We start from the raw sequence: 14,532 nt of genomic DNA on the forward strand, positions 1-14,532 counted from the left end.
CTTATATACTGCTTCATATGGCTTTCAGCCCTCTCTAAGCAGTTTACAAAGTCAGCATATCGCCCCCCACAGTCTGGGTCCTCATTTCACCCACCTCGGAAGGATGGAAGGCTGAGTCAACCTTGAGCCGGTGAGATTAGAACCACTGAACTGCAAATAACAGTCAGCTGAAGTGGCCTGCAGTACTGCACCCTAACCACTGCACCACCTTGGCTCTTAGCACCATGAATGGGTCTAAAAGCCAAATTGTTTCATACTTTCAACAACAGGAATCAGATATTTTCTGTTCCTGTATTTGATAAAGCAATCTTACCTAATTTGATATATTCCCGATGTGTTGGATTACAACACTCATCATTTCAGTGAACATGGACAGTGGCTGTCTTGGGTCAGTATGAGGAAAATTAGAATTCAAAATATGTGGAGGGCATTTAAGTTGTGAAGGCTGCAATTGAGCTTAATCTGCTTGCCTAGTGCCACTTCTAAATTTAATTGTAAAATATAATTAAATGCATAGGATTTATGATTTAAAAATCTACTACTTGCTTTCTTCCTCTCCCTTTCCATTTATTATCTTGTTTCTTAAAAATGAAAACATTTTGGAGAACTTGAAAGCAGTTGGTCCAGAATGCAGCCACGCGAGCGATAATGGGTGTACCCAGATACACCCATGTTACACCTATCCTCCGCGAGCTGCACTGGCTCCCCATTGGTCTCCGGACCCGCTTCAAGGTGCTAGTCGTTACTTTTAAAGCCCTACATGGTACTGGACCTGGCTACCTGAGAGACCGCCTCCTGCCATTTACCTCCCAACGACCGATAAGATCACACAGGTTGGGCCTCCTCCGGGTGCCGTCGACCGGACAATGCCGGCTGGCGGCCCCCCAAGGGAGGGCCTTCTCTGTAGCTGCGCTGGCTTTATGGAACGAGCTACCCGCGGAGATCCGGACCCTTACCACTCTCCCAGCCTTCTGTAAAGCGACTAAGACCTGGCTGTTCCGGCAGGCCTGGGGCTGTTGAGTAATATTCCAGCCCCACGTGACTGAATGGTGTTTTTGTTTTAAATAATTGTATTTTAATATTTTATGTCTTTGCTTTGTTGTGAGCCGCCCAGAGTCCCCTGGGAGTGGGCGGCATACAAATTTTATTAAAGTTACAAAGTTACAAAGCTTGCTTACTATGTGATCTAATATTGTCCAAAATATGGTTTGAGGAATTTTTTTATGGTGAATAGAGCTACTTTTTCATTTTGTTAAAGCATCATCCATTTGATAATAAATGCTATAAATCCTAGTGATTTAATGTTATTCAAGACTAAATTGTTCATATGAACAGTCAGTAATGTAAAAAAAACCCCTTTCTTTGGATTATTTTTATTCAACTCTTACAACTGCATTTACCCTTTTTTTTTACTTATGACAACTTTTGATTGCATCCTTCAATAATTACTTTCAATATGAATTATGTCAATATATGCTAATTCTAAGGAAGACAACTGGGAAATGCAATGGGAGAAGATACTCGCTAACTGTAACATGAGATTGTTAACACCTTTTCACATCTAATTCTGTCACAAATAAAAATTTCCCAATATAGTCTGGACAGACAAGACTGCTAAATCTCATTTCATAGCATATTATTAGTTTCCTACTTCTTTAACAAGGTTAAGCTACTTACATACTGCCTTTCTGACATAAATTCTTTGGAGGTCCCCTAACAAGTCCGAACAAATGTTTAGAATCAATATAATTGAAGATAAAATTATTTTAAAACCTCCAATAACTTCTAAAATACTAGTGTATCAAATGAATGCCACATATCATGCTGAATTCACTCTGGAGAACACATTCGAGAAATACAAAGATGGCTTTGTCTTATCCCTGATACCCATAACATTCTTGGAACAAGATCCATGAAATTACCTTTAAGGATTATGAGATTAATATGAAAAAGAAGGCAGTCCTTCAGTTGATTGGTCTTAAACTGTTTCTAGTTTCTTTCTTTTAGTTCTTTTTTTCCACAATTCCATCAGTTTTGGAGGGTGAGATTGGTATAAATGCTAAACTTTTAAAAGGTCAGTATCTGATTTAATAAAGGCAAAAACAGTGATACCTTTTTCTCATTGCAGCCATTGTCTCTCTTCTGCCTCTCCCAACTCTATGAGGTGTATAGAAAATCTTGGTAGGTAAATGCTATACAAAATATTTCATCAGATTCATGATAATGCAGCATTATAGTTTTTTAATGGGGATACTGATCTTGTCTCTGATATTTTATTTGTGCACCAATTCATCTCACAGTTGTACAGCGAAAGAGATTAAATCAGAGACTAATTGCTTTTGGACATTAAAAAGAAGCCTCATCTCCCTTTAGTGAATGGAAGAGATTAGGGAATCACAACCCAGTTAAATCAGGGTAAGCATCTGGTTACCACTGAACATCAACTGGAGTGATAGAAGAGAGTATAGCTTTGATTTTCATGCACGCGTAATTGTATTTCCCTATCTAGTGAACAAACAGAAGTACAGTATATTTCAATATTAATATTTCCCTAAATTTTGTACTGCAGTTCAATCTACAAAAAACTGTATAAGAAATAAAAAAATATAAGCCAGTTGGGAAATTTGGCTTTAATGGCAGCATATAAAAAAATAAAATTAAAATGTCTATTTCTGTATTATAGTATGATATATTTAGATAACTGCTATATAAAAGTATATTGAGTGTAGCAATAGCACACTGCACATAACTCCTAGTTGGTTGGATGTGATGGTTGGCTGGGTGCTTTAAATTAAAGTTCTTAGCTCGTAGAGAAAGAACAAAAGCATGCTTGCTAAAAAAAATTGGGCTTTGATTATGCTTATAGAATCTGACTTTAAAAAGTGCTAGAAGTGACAAGTATTATCTTTATCGCTAGCTAGGAATACTGTTATACTGTGTATGTATAACTAAAGCTGATTATCTAGTCTACTCCTAAATTAGTAAAAGCATTAATTTGACAACATAGAACCATATTTTGATGACCGTGTTATAAGATTCTAACCTGGAATGTAAGAGAAATGTATGATAAAACGCATGAATTAATGTGGGAGGGAGGAAGGGCTAAATCTCAAAATGAGCTGAGGTTTTTAAGAGCTACCATTAATGGGGTGTATTAAAAGGTGTTAAAGCTTTTCTTTCGCCCCCCTCCAACTTTCCATCTAAAATTAAAAAAAATAGAAAAAAGAAAAAGTGAAAGAAAGGGTGTATGGAGGGTTGAAGTGGTATATTGGGTTTGCATTTTGGGGAGTATTGTTGACAAGGATGGCTGTGTTTATTGCTCAATGTTATATGGCCCCGGTTATGCACAGTATATATGTGACTGTATGAAATGAGAATGAAAATGAAAATAAAACATATTTACATAAAAGGTGTTAAAGCTACATAATAGGAAATGATTTTTATATTCTATTTGGCTGTGATGAGACCATGTTTGGTGGAATATCTTGCTAAATTCTGGGCATCACAGTTCAAAAAGGACAGTGCAAATTGGAGCAATTTCCGAGAAGTACCAAAATGGTGAAGGTTTGGGAAACAAACTTTCCCCATGAAGGACAGTTTAAAATGTTGAGTATTGTTTAAACTATATATATAAAAAAAAGATTAATGGAAGGTATTATAAATTTTCAAATAGCTAAAGTGTTGTCACCCAAAAGACAAAGCAGATTTATTATCTGTTGATCAAGAACACAAGCTCATGGGTTAAAACAACGAGGAAGGAAGGGTTCAGGAACTTCCCAATTGTATGAAACTGCATGAAATAGGCTGCTACATGATGTGTTGAATTCTCTCCCATAAGAAAACTTCAAACAGAGGTTGGACGGTCTCTCAGTCAGAAATGTTCTAGCAAATCCTGAGTTGAACAGAGCTTGACTTTTACGCTCATTTTCAATGAGGAGAGGAGGAAGGATGTTGTGGAATTAGCAGAGAGGGGAAAACATACTTTAAAAAATAAGTTGGATAAATAAAGTATAGAAGTAAAATGAAAAATTGCACAACCCAGTGCGATGATCAGATGATGATATACATGGAAGAATGGATGAGAATGAGATGAGTATAGGTAATCCTCAAATTATAACCGTAACTGAGCCTGCAATTGTGGTTGTACATTGTGACGGTCATAAAGCTGGTCACAATATGACCAGACTTGATTTTATGACCTTGTTTTGCACAGCCATTAAGTAAACCCATTGCTCTCTTTTTGGTTTTTCCAGAAACCAAAAATATCAATGGACTTCAAATTATTTTTTATACAATAAAAAAAATATATTATTTAGAACTTACTGGACTCCATGATGTTTGCATAGAAAAGGAGTGTCAAAAGCAGCATTTCATTGGAGATACGAACAATGCTCCTTTAAACATGTTTCTATAATATCCTGTACATACCAAATTTTGGGAGAACGTAGTGGATTATATAAATATAAACGTGGGACAAAAGCTAAGATTCTGATTTATAAAGGTGAGAATAGTAGACAATTATGAAACTCTGGGAAATGCTCTTCAGGGAGTTATTGAGAAATGTGTGAATGCCCTTAATCAAAGAAAAGGACACATCCAGCTTTGCTTCTACTTGGAAACTACTTGAGATAGACAAAAAAATGAAACTTTGACTTTGAGTTTTGATAATTAGATAGGCTTGTTGCTACAAAAGTGGCTAATATATATTAGCATGTAAAAGTAAAAAGCCTGTAATGTTATTATCCTATTCTAGTGTGCTAAAATGATTTGGAATCAGTGCTCCCCTCCTTTACCATACATTTTACCTTTCCCTTTTCCTTTCCCATTTTCCCACTACTCTCATTTTCTTTTGTATTTATATCCTTATAAACTTAATAAACATTATTTTTAAAAAAGAGGAATTCATGAATGCGAGAAAGGAAGTTTATTGCATGTTGCTTGGGAGCCGTGGTGGGTTTCAAAACTTTTTTGAACCTACTCTGTGGGTGTGGCCTCCTTTGTGGGAGTGGCTTGCCAGCCATGTGACCTGGTGGGAGTGGCTTGCTGGCCATGTGTTCTTTCTCTCTCTCTCTCTCTCTCTCGCTCGCTCGCTCGCTCTCTTTCCTTTTGTCTCTCTGTTCCTTTTTCCTTTTTTCTTTCATCTCTCTCTCTTTTTCTTTCTTTTTTCTTTGTTTATTTCTTTATTTCTTCCTTTCTTTCTCTTTTTCTCTCTCTGTGAGTCTCTCTCTCTCTCTGTGTGTGTGTGTGTCAGTGGTGGGTTTCAAAAATTTTTGGAAGCTCTTCTGTAGGTGTGGCCTGCTTTCCGGGTCCACTGGTGGAACCTCTTCTAAACGATTCGGTAGATTTGACGAACCGGTTCTACCGAACTGGTGCGAACTGGTAGGAACCCACCTCTTCTTGGGAGCGTGTGTGCATATTGTGAGTAGGCCTAAATTAGAAAACATTTTATGTGAATATATTGAAAGTTGGCTGCTAATAAAAGTAAACCATACATAAAAATAAATGCTACTCTTAACAAAATGTTCCAACACTAAGCATGAGTATGTAAATTTGGTTTAGTAATAAATTGTACCTGGGTAACTCAACTTTACCAAGATTTTGTATCTGCCAGAAGCTCACTATACAATGTTTTACATTCAAAGCATATTACTTTTCAGTTGTACTATCTTCATTCCATTTCCCATAGGTAAATCACAATGTTTTATTTTGTTATGTATTCATTTTTAGAAAAAAATATTCAAAGATGGTGTCAAACAAGAGTAAGGAATTGTTTTGAAAAAATCCCAACCAATCCAAACATTGAATGAAATATTATATAATAAATTATCTATGGGATCTGACTTTTGATATAACCTGTACTCATTCACACACACACTTGTGTAATTCCATAAATATATAGTTTTTAATGACTGATGGTGTGCAATTATGTCAGAGTAGATAATCTGTTGGGAAGCCAAACTATTTCAGAAAAGGCCACCTAATGAAAACCTGGAGGAATGCCCCCCAAGTAGTATAGTACAAAAACACAATAGCAATAGCAATAGCAGTTAGACTTATATACCGCTTCATAGGGCTTTCAGCCCTCTCTAAGTGGTTTACAGAGTCGGCCTATTGCCCCCCACAGTCTGGGTCCTCATTATACCCATCTTGGAAGGATGGAAGGCTGAGTCAACCCTGAGCTGGTGAGATTTGAACCGCTGAACTGCAGATAGCAGTCAGCTGAAGTGGCCTGCAGTACGGCACTCTACCCACTGCGCCACCTCGGCTCTCAAGGACTGGCCATTGCACAAAAAATACTTGAAGGTTTCATAATCTATATAGGTTGTTCAATATTGTTGGTTAAATATACCGTATTTTTGCTCATAAATCAAATGTACCATAGGAATTGTAATGGAGGGGGTTATTTGAGCCAACAAGTCAGTTTTTGTCCATAGTTCACTGGAGTTGCGTAACTAATACATTCAAATGAATAAGAATAAATAAAAAATGAAGACTGCATAAATTGTTCACCTTTTATTAAACTCAGTCTTAATTCTTGGTGACCACATGGGCAAATCCCTGCAGTTTTCTTGGCAACATTTTCAGAAGTGAGTTGGCACTGCCTTCTTCCTAGTGCTGAAAGAGCCGAGGTGGTGCAGTGGTTAGGGTGCAGTACTGCAGGCCACTTCAGCTGACTGTTATCTGCAGTTCAGCGGTTCAAATCTCACCGGCTCAAGGTTGACTCAGCCTTCCATCCTTCCGAGGTGGGTGAAATGAAGACCCAGACTGTGGGGGCAATTTGCTGACTCAATTTGCTAAAAAAAATAATCTGTAAACCGCTTAGAGAGGGCTGAAAGCCCTATGGAGCGGTATATAAGTCTAATAAATAAATAAATAAATAAATAAAATAATTGGGCCAAAGTCACCAAGTTGGCTTCTGTGCTTATGCAAATATGAGACACTCAGGTCTCACTAGCCTTAATCCAGCACTTTAACCAATTGGACCTCCAGCAAATATAGGTAAATATAATATAAAACAGAAATGGCATTTTAAATTATGTTTTCACGTATTTTACTTCAATACAAAACCCATTTTTGCAATACAAAGAAATTTGCAGACAAAGGACTTTTTCACTATTATATATTTTAAAGAAAGTTTATTTCCTTCCTCTCAAGAAATTGTTACCACACACAACTGGCAAATCTAATAATAAACAATATACTATGAGTACCTCATCCTTGACTTAAATATTTCCAAAGTGACTCTTTTTTAAAATGATAGCAAAATTGGACTAGTCATTCTGCATAAATCAACTAATTTGAGCAAAGTAATAGACAGTGATATTACAATACCTAAAGATCAACAATAAAAGAGGAAACTTAGTTTTGATGAAGTGATCTTTTGGAACTTCATATTATGCTTTTATTTCATGTGTAGCTTGCATTAGTTCCTCATGAATCTGCTAATGGAGTCCGAAAATCTATTATTTATTGCAACACCATCTCTGATAGACTTTTAGCAGACAAATCCCTTGTGTTTACAATATTTCTGCGTCTAAAACCTCTTAAGCATGGTAGAAATCCTGGATTCCATTTGTGTGATGTGAGATACATACACACATATTCTCTTTGTGATATATACATCCACTAAAAGATATATCCCTAACATTTTGGATATATTTTCATTTTATTTTGCATTACAATCTTAAACAACTAACTGGAACACCATTAATATAAAATAGCGGAAATGACTGACCTCCATGTTGTATTTTTCCACTGTTCTCCTCAAAGGATCAACAACTTGCCAACAAATCAAGATGCAAAGATCTATCAGTAGCATTCCTCCAACGATCACCATTAGTTTTTGGTCCTTAATGATCTAGGGAAACAAAATAAAGAAGATTTTACATTGAATTCTGGGGTGTTCTAGAGTCTTTGTTTAGAGCCATAAATCAGACAATGCACAGTTAATGAGGCATTTGAATTACTGTATATACTCAAGTATAAGCCGAGTTTTTCAGCCCACTTTTTGGGCTGAAAAAAGCCGCCTCGGCTTATACTCGAGTCAGTGAAAAATTTGCTCGAAATGGAGGAGAAAAGGGGGCGGGGCCATGCCGCTGGGTGACGCTTGTGAATGGCCCGGTGCTCCTGTGAGTTTCCCCTCCCTCTGTGTCAGTTTGCCGTGCAGCGCGCACCGCACCATCCCCCCTCCTCACGTTCTAATGTAATGCAGGGCTGTCTTACGATTCCCCTTCCTCCCCCTCCTGCCGCTCTGCAACGATGTCCCACCTCCTCCTTGTTATGGCAAGCAGCCACATAGCGATGTCCCACCTCCTCTGGTACAGTGATCCAATGATAGGAATCACTGTGCCGTGTGTCATAGGAGGCGGGACATCGCTCCCGCGGCTGCACGGGACATCATCATCACAGCGGGACATCAGCATCATGAGGTGAGTGAAGTATTTCATTGAATACACCGCTAGTTTACTGTTTTTCTTTGAAATAAATATTCAAAAACATTATTGGTATCTATTTTTATTTTTGAAATTTACCGGTAGCTGCTGCATTTCCCACCCTAGGCTTATACTCGAGTCAATAACTTTTCCAGTTTTTTGTGGTAAAATTAGGTGCCTCGGCTTATATTCGGGTCGGCCTATACTCGAGTATATACGGTATGCATGAATAAGATCTTCATTTACTTGACCATAGTAAAATTCATTCCACAACCTACATTTATTTGATTTTTTGTTTGCTAGCACGGTCTAAAAAACATAAATCAAACACTATGAGGACAATAGAAAAGTTGAATTTAAATACATTCTTCATGAACAGAAAAAACTTTTTTCTTACAATTTAAATAATTCAGGAAAAAATACAATTAAATTATAAGCCAAGTTCTTTTCTAATTTTTTTCTACCCTTGTACATGACAGTAATGTAAAATAAAAACATATTGACACTGCACTGAAAGATGACCTCCAATTCTATAAAGCAAAATAATCAATTACTCTCTTGCTATACTGGCCACTGCCTGGACTAGTTTCCACAGTTCTATTGGTAAGATTTTGGAAGGGATTTGCTACTGCCTTCTTCCCAGGGCTGAGAGAAACAACTGACTAGCTCAGAGGTGGGTTCCTACCAGTTCGCACCTATTCGGTAGAACCGGTTCGTCAAATCTACCAAACCGGTTAGAAGAGGTTCCACCAGTGGACCCGGAAAGCAGGCCACACCTACAGAAGAGGTTCCAAAATTTTTTGAAACCCACCACTGGTCCTTGGATATGATTATTCTACACCATCATGCTCATATTTATAAAACTCAGTGCCTCTGTGAAAGGTAAGGATGACTACTGCGTTTGTGGTGCAATCAGAACATTGCGTGTGTTGAAGTTGTTTTAACGCAAACCAAAGATGCCTTTTAAAAAACAAGTTTACATCATATTCTTATGCATGCCAGTGCTGTGTGTGAGGTAACTTAAGGTGGTTCTGATAAGTGTCATCGGCATCTTCATATCTGGTCACATGGGCAGCAAGCCACTCCCATCCGGACACATGGGTGGCAAACCACTCCCACAAAGGAGGCTACACCCACAGAGTAGGTTCGAACAATTTTTGAAACCCACCACTGGTCTAGCTCAAAATAATCCAACTGGCTTTGTCCCAAAACGGGACAAATACTCAGCTTCCTTGTTTGTAACTTAGAGCCTTAAACACTACACCAAATTGGCTCTCCCAAAATACCTTCAATTCTTTTAAGATGAAAATCTTATTCCTATCCTAATGAAAATTATTCTCTTCAGGATAATCCACTAAAGGTCGGGCTGAAGGCAAGAGAGTGCGTGAGTCGTCAGGTCAAAAGTGGATGGACCAACTCACTATCTCTTTCTTCACTCTTCTATTTTTTTCTGCCATCAGTTCCTCACTTTATTTTTTTTTCTGCCCAGCAGACAACTAGATGTGACAGATCTCTCTTGCTAGAAGGCAACTTTTTTTTTTTTGCAAAAGGCTGTTAAAATTAGATTGAGGTTACATGAATAAGCTAAAGTCTGTAAACTGCTGAAACCTGTTTTAAATATTTACCGTATTTTTCGGAGTATAAGACGCACCTTTTTTCCTCAAAAAGAGGCTGAAAATCTGGGTGCGTCTTATACATCGAATACAGCATTTTCTCTCTCTCCCTACCTACCTACTGTATTTCTCTCTCTCTCTCTCTCTCTCTCCCTCCCTCCCTCTACCTACCTACCTACCTACCTACCTACCTACCTACCTACCTACCTACCTACCTACTCTCTCTCCCTACCTACCTACTGTATTTCTCTCTCTCTATTTCTCTCTCTCTCTATCCCATTATCTACCAACCTACCTAACTACTCTCTCTCTCAACCTACCTACCTACTGTATTTCTCTTCCTCCCTCCCTCCCTCTACCTACCTACCTACCTACTTACTCTCTCTCTCTCTCTCTCTCCCTACCTACCTACTGTATTTCTCTCTCTCTATTTCTCTCTCTCTCTATCCCTTTATCTACCTACCTAACTACTCTCTCTCTCTCTCCCTACCTACCTACTGTATTTCTCTCCCTCTCCCTTTCTATCCCGCTATCTACCTACCAACTTTTTTTTAATTTGCCTCTTCAAAACCTTGGTGCATCTAATGCTTTGGTGCGTCTTATACTCTGAAAAATATGGTATTTTCATGTTCTGACTATGCTTCATTTAATAGAAACCATGCAGTTAACTGTGAATCCACAGTAAATCAGTTGCATATAGATAGTGTTTACATCAGTTATTCATGATCTAACTTAATTATATTTTGAATGGATTTTGAAATGACATTAATTTATACTATATTTCTGTATATACTTTCAGAAATATGAAACTTTGATTTCAGTAGACCTTGTCCCCAACTGTACATTTATATATTCCTGGATTGGATAAATCCCCAATACCTCTTGTCCTAGTTTGGAGATGGGCAACCTGTGGCTGTCAGCTGAATTTCAAAAGCCCTTGAAGCAAGAGGTTAATTTAATTTGATACATTAAATTTGTATGCTCCCAAATGCATCCAAATTATGGAAGCTTACAAAAACTATAACCAAAATGTTCATAGTAAGCAGCATAATACTGAAAGGTTCCTGACAAAAATATTACTACAAATTGTCCAACTAACTATACTTCTAGTGGGTTTACCGACAAATGCACACTTGACAACAGTGCGCCGACGAAACTGCAGCGAGAAAACCGTAAGGTGGAAATCGCGCCGACGAATGCACTCAGAAGTGTGCCGGCAAAAGCGCGCTTTCAAGAAACAACTAATAACAACCTAATAACCCTAACCCTAACCCTAACCCTAAACCTAACCCTGAACCTAACCCTGAACCTAACCCTAACCCTAACCCTAACCCTAACCCTAACCCTAACCCTAACCCTAACCCTAACCCTAACCCTAACCCTAACCCTGAACCTAACCCTAACCCTAACCCTAACCCTAACCCTAACCCTGAACCTAACCCTAACCCTAACCCTAACCCTGAACCTAACCCTAACCCTAACCCTAACCCTAACCCTAACCCTAACCCTAACCCTAACCCTAACCCTAACCCTAACCCTAACCCTAACCCTAACCCTAACCCTAACCCTAACCCTTACCTTAACTTAAATCGCGCTTTTGTGGGCGCGGTTTTGTTGGCGCATTGTTGTGGGTGCATTTATGACATCGCGGTGTTCTCGCCGCGGTTTTGTCGGCGCGCTTTTATCAAGCGCGCATTTGTCGGGTCACGCTTCTAGTGCCATAATTTAATAATACCACCCAAACCAGCACCAATTGTATAATAATTATTCAATAATATACAATTAACAGTCTAATTTACAATGATTAATTCAATTACTCAAAGCCCACCAGAATAGCTTGGTTTTCATGACTTTCTGGAAGGGCAAAAGTGATTAGTCTGACAAAAGCAATCAGTCTTCTGAATTGGAAGGGACAGGGAGAAGGAGAAAAGGGGGAAACAGAAAAAGAAAGAAAAAGAGAATGTCAGTAGGAAAAAAAAATCATGTCCAAAACAGAGATGATGGATGGTATTGGTGCTATCCTTTTGCTTCTTTGATCTCTATCGGTTGGCGCATGGTTCCTCTCAGAATGTATTTTTTTTAAGGGCGTCTAATCGTCCTTACTAAAAATATATTGGGATACCTCAAAAAATTCAAGGAAAAGAAATTTATTCTGTCACGGCTCTAGAAAAAAATACCACTGATCGCATGAAATGTGAGGAGGCATATTCTGATTCATTTTTTTGAAGTTTTAAGTACCAAGTTTCAATTTTTTCTTATTTTGAAATGAACGACAGTTCTGGGAAACATTAAATATAAGTTACCACTTGGCAGTTCATTTTCAACAGATGGCATTTGAACAGTGCATTTGGTCATGCTCAATTTATTTAGGATGGAGATTTTTACCTCTATCAAATGAAACCCCCCAAAAAAAACGTATTTATAAATCAGAATGAATTAAGGCAGTGTTTCTCAACCTTGGCAACTTGAAGATGTCCGGACTTCAACTCCCAGAATTCCCCAGCCAGCGGATGCTGGCTGGGGAATTCTGGGAGTTGAAGTCTGGACATCTTCAAGTTGCCAAGGTTGAGAAACACTGAATTAAGGAGAAATCTAACATTAATCTACAATAAAAGGAGACCAATTTGTCAGCTTCCACCAATGATGAGATGCATCTCCCCAAAGCCTTGTGAGGCCTCTGTACACCTTCACAAGTATTCGGTCAGGCCATGTTGAGAGCCTTGGGAAGGGACAGCAGCTGTGGGGAGATAGGCTGGTGGGGCAGTTCGAGCAAAGGTAAGCATGAGAGGGCAGGAGAAGCAAGAGGTCCTGGGCTAATGATTGCACTGGGACTACTGGATTAAGCAGGACAATTACATGTTTCACCTAACAACTACTTTACTCAACAATGGAAATTCTGGTTGTTAACAAAGGACTAGCTGTATCTCTTTAGGGATCTTCATATCTATCTCCACAGTATATTATCCTCGGCATTACTTAGGAAGGGTACAGTGGTGGGATTCAGCCAGTTTGCACCTATTCGGGAGTTGTTCTTGACGCCGAGTTAGCTCTTCGATGGTGTGCATCCAGGAACAACTCACTGCTGGCTTCTGGATCACTCTCCCTTATCTCCTCCCCACTGGTCCAAGGCTCAGGCACCACCTGGTGGCCAACCAGTCTCTCTGCGCCCTGCTCGGAGTCGGAACCCTGTCCAGGGTCCTCCACATCCTCCAGAGCCGACTCATCGGGCCCCTCGCTGTCGGAGTCTGGTGGCAGCTCCAACGGCTCCTGCTGGGCCACAACAGGAAGTAAAGTTTATGTTGACCAAGAGTATGCTATTGGCATGTCACTTTTGCTTTGGTTTGCTTGCTATTACTGGTTCTACTTGTAATTGGTACCTGAAGTCACAATCAAGCATGAAAGTTAGATGGCCATATAAATCTTTCCAGTAAATAAATAGCAATCAACTTCTGTTTAGTTGCACCAGCATTTTTTTATTTATGTCTCTCCACGATATAGCACCTAACACATATTGCATTAAGCTACAGTTTGCTTCTCAAAGTGGTTGAATTTCCGCATTATGTCATGTCACAAATCTTAGCATGTAAACTATGATAACTGGATACACATATCACATTAATCATATCAATTACTACATACTATGTAATTCAGCATTTCCCAGTGCAGCACTTCCTATACAATGTTTAAAAGTAGAAGGCAAAATCTTAGGAGGGGATTCTGGGAGTTGAAGTCCACAGGACTTAAAGTCCCCAAGGTTGAGAAACACTGATCTAGATGTTTTGTGCCCATGTGAAGTATTGTGTCAGGCCTGCAATTATATTCCTTTTAGAATTTTGGCCTGCCACGCTTTCTCTTATTTCATTAGTATAGTTGATGGGAGGGGGGAATAGAAAGGAGTAGGATTGTGGAATGTATTGTTGTCATTCTTTTCTAGAAGACCAAGGTCATCTTTTGTCTCCGCACTTTTACACCTGACCAGAAGCAGTTGGGTAGAGACGCCAGCATGGAAGAAGAAGATTGGACCTTGTGATGGATTGTGGGTGTGGGGACAAGATCATGAACTTTTAACTGGGTGGAATTCTGATGTCATTTCCAGAATTGGGATTAAATTGGGAATTGTGCTAAGATGTCTGCTTTATTAAATTGGAACTTTAAGGATCATTTTGCCTTGGACTCTGATTTAATTCTACATGATACTTGGAACGCTGACATACTGTCTACTTAAGCATATGCTTTTATTTCTTAGTTCAGGTAGTCCTCGATGTATGACCACAATTTCTGTTGTTAAGTGAGGCATTTGTTAAGTGGGTTTTAATTAATCATATCAACTACTACATACTATGTAATTCAGCATTTCCCAGTGCAGCACTTCCTATACAATGTTTAAAGGTAGAAGGCAAAATCTTAGGAGTTGATGATTTTTACTTAATTATAATCAGAAAACTTCAAACTTCTGAAGGACAACAGAGAAAAAATTGTTAGCCTAA

General features: G+C 38.6%; 1 protein-coding gene across 1 annotated transcript in view; it reads right to left on the reverse strand.

Annotated features, from left to right (window-relative positions):
• GABBR2 (gamma-aminobutyric acid type B receptor subunit 2) overlaps nt 1-14,532 on the reverse strand; it is a 398,087-nt gene that overhangs the window by 117,965 nt on the left and 265,590 nt on the right. The window contains exon 13 of the mRNA XM_087721949.1: nt 7,736-7,858. Within this exon, the coding sequence (XP_087578075.1) occupies nt 7,736-7,858 (123 nt within the window). The remainder of the gene's footprint in view (nt 1-7,735; nt 7,859-14,532) is intronic.

Source organism: Thamnophis sirtalis, unplaced genomic scaffold, assembly GCF_051295495.1.
Source record: "Thamnophis sirtalis isolate CommonGarterSnake01/CBP01778 unplaced genomic scaffold, rThaSir2_p1.2 scaffold_8, whole genome shotgun sequence".
Lineage (NCBI taxonomy): Eukaryota > Metazoa > Chordata > Lepidosauria > Squamata > Natricidae > Thamnophis > Thamnophis sirtalis.